The sequence below is a fragment of the Alligator sinensis genome, unplaced genomic scaffold (assembly GCF_000455745.1).
Source record: "Alligator sinensis unplaced genomic scaffold, ASM45574v1 scaffold980_1, whole genome shotgun sequence".
NCBI lineage: Eukaryota > Metazoa > Chordata > Crocodylia > Alligatoridae > Alligator > Alligator sinensis.
In genome coordinates, this window is record NW_005842722.1 from 129,957 (window position 1) to 131,220 (window position 1,264).

General features: G+C 38.3%; 1 protein-coding gene across 1 annotated transcript in view; it reads left to right on the forward strand.

Moving 5' to 3' along the window:
• XYLT1 (xylosyltransferase 1) overlaps nucleotides 1-1,264 on the forward strand; it is a 172,294-nt gene that overhangs the window by 122,826 nt on the left and 48,204 nt on the right. The window contains exon 7 of the mRNA XM_025216283.1: nucleotides 1,053-1,264. Within this exon, the coding sequence (XP_025072068.1) occupies nucleotides 1,053-1,264 (212 nt within the window). The remainder of the gene's footprint in view (nucleotides 1-1,052) is intronic.

Below are 1,264 nucleotides of genomic sequence, written 5' to 3' on the forward strand. Positions count from 1 at the left end.
CTATTCAGCCTCCGCAAGAGAAGGTTGAGAGGCGACCTTGTGGCTGCCTATAAGTTCATCACGGGGGCACAGAAGGGAATTGGTGAGGTTTTATTCACCAAGGCGCCCCCGGGGGTTACAAGAAATAATGGCCACAAGCTAGCAGAGAGGAGATTTAGATTGGACATTAGAAAGAACTTCTTCACAGTTAGAGTGGCCAAGGTCTGGAACGGGCTCCCAAGGGAGGTGGTGCTCTCCCCTACCCTGGGGGTCTTCAAGGAGGTTGGATAGGCATCTAGCTGGGGTCATTTGACCCCAGCCCTCTTTCCTGCCTATGCAGGGGGTCGGACTCGATGATCTATTGAGGTCCCGTCCAACCCTAACATCTATGAATCTATGAAACATTTCAGTTCTACTGTTGCTTTCATTATCTATGATTCAGCAACAAACAAAGAAAAGAACACATGTGGTATTTTGCACTCTAGACTTGAAAATGGAATGGATTATACTCAAGCTGTAACAAAGAGCTATTAAATACTACTTTTCTTTTTTATAATTGCATGTGCCTGATAAAAATCATTCTTCAGTACGAAAATGATTATTTTGTTAGTCTCAAAAGGTTGTTTTTTAAAGTGTTTGATTGCTTTCAAAGATATACAGTGGATATCAGTTAAATTTTAAAATCAGAACTTAGATTTTTTTTTTTTTATTTAGTTCCACTTTATATGAAACAGTTCATAAGTATTTTACAAGGGATTAGCAAATAGTGTAAGCATGTTTTATAAATGAGTAACTCATGCTTCGGATGCTTATAAGGACACTATCAGAAGGTGTTCAAGCTGTTTGAAAGCTATATATTGACATTTGCAATCTATAACTATATATAATTGATTAATTGTTTATTTAAATAGCTATTAGTTATTTACTAACTCTTTATATACTATTTATAAATGGAAAGTTAATCTAAATACTGACCTTTTCCCTATATGCTGGTAAAATGATCTTTACTTTTAGGGCTAGTGATAAGACAGCAGCATCAATTAACTTTTAATGCTCCCCTTTCTTCCCCCTAGGTTTATTAGAAAACAGGGTCTGGATAGGCTTTTCCTGGAATGTGATACTCACATGTGGCGCCTTGGAGACCGGAAAATCCCAGAAGGAATCACTGTAGATGGAGGATCAGACTGGTTCCTACTGAACAGGAAGTTTGTGGAGTATGTCATTTTCTCCGATGATGATCTGGTGACGAAGATGAAGAGGTTTTACTCTTACACATTGCTTCCTG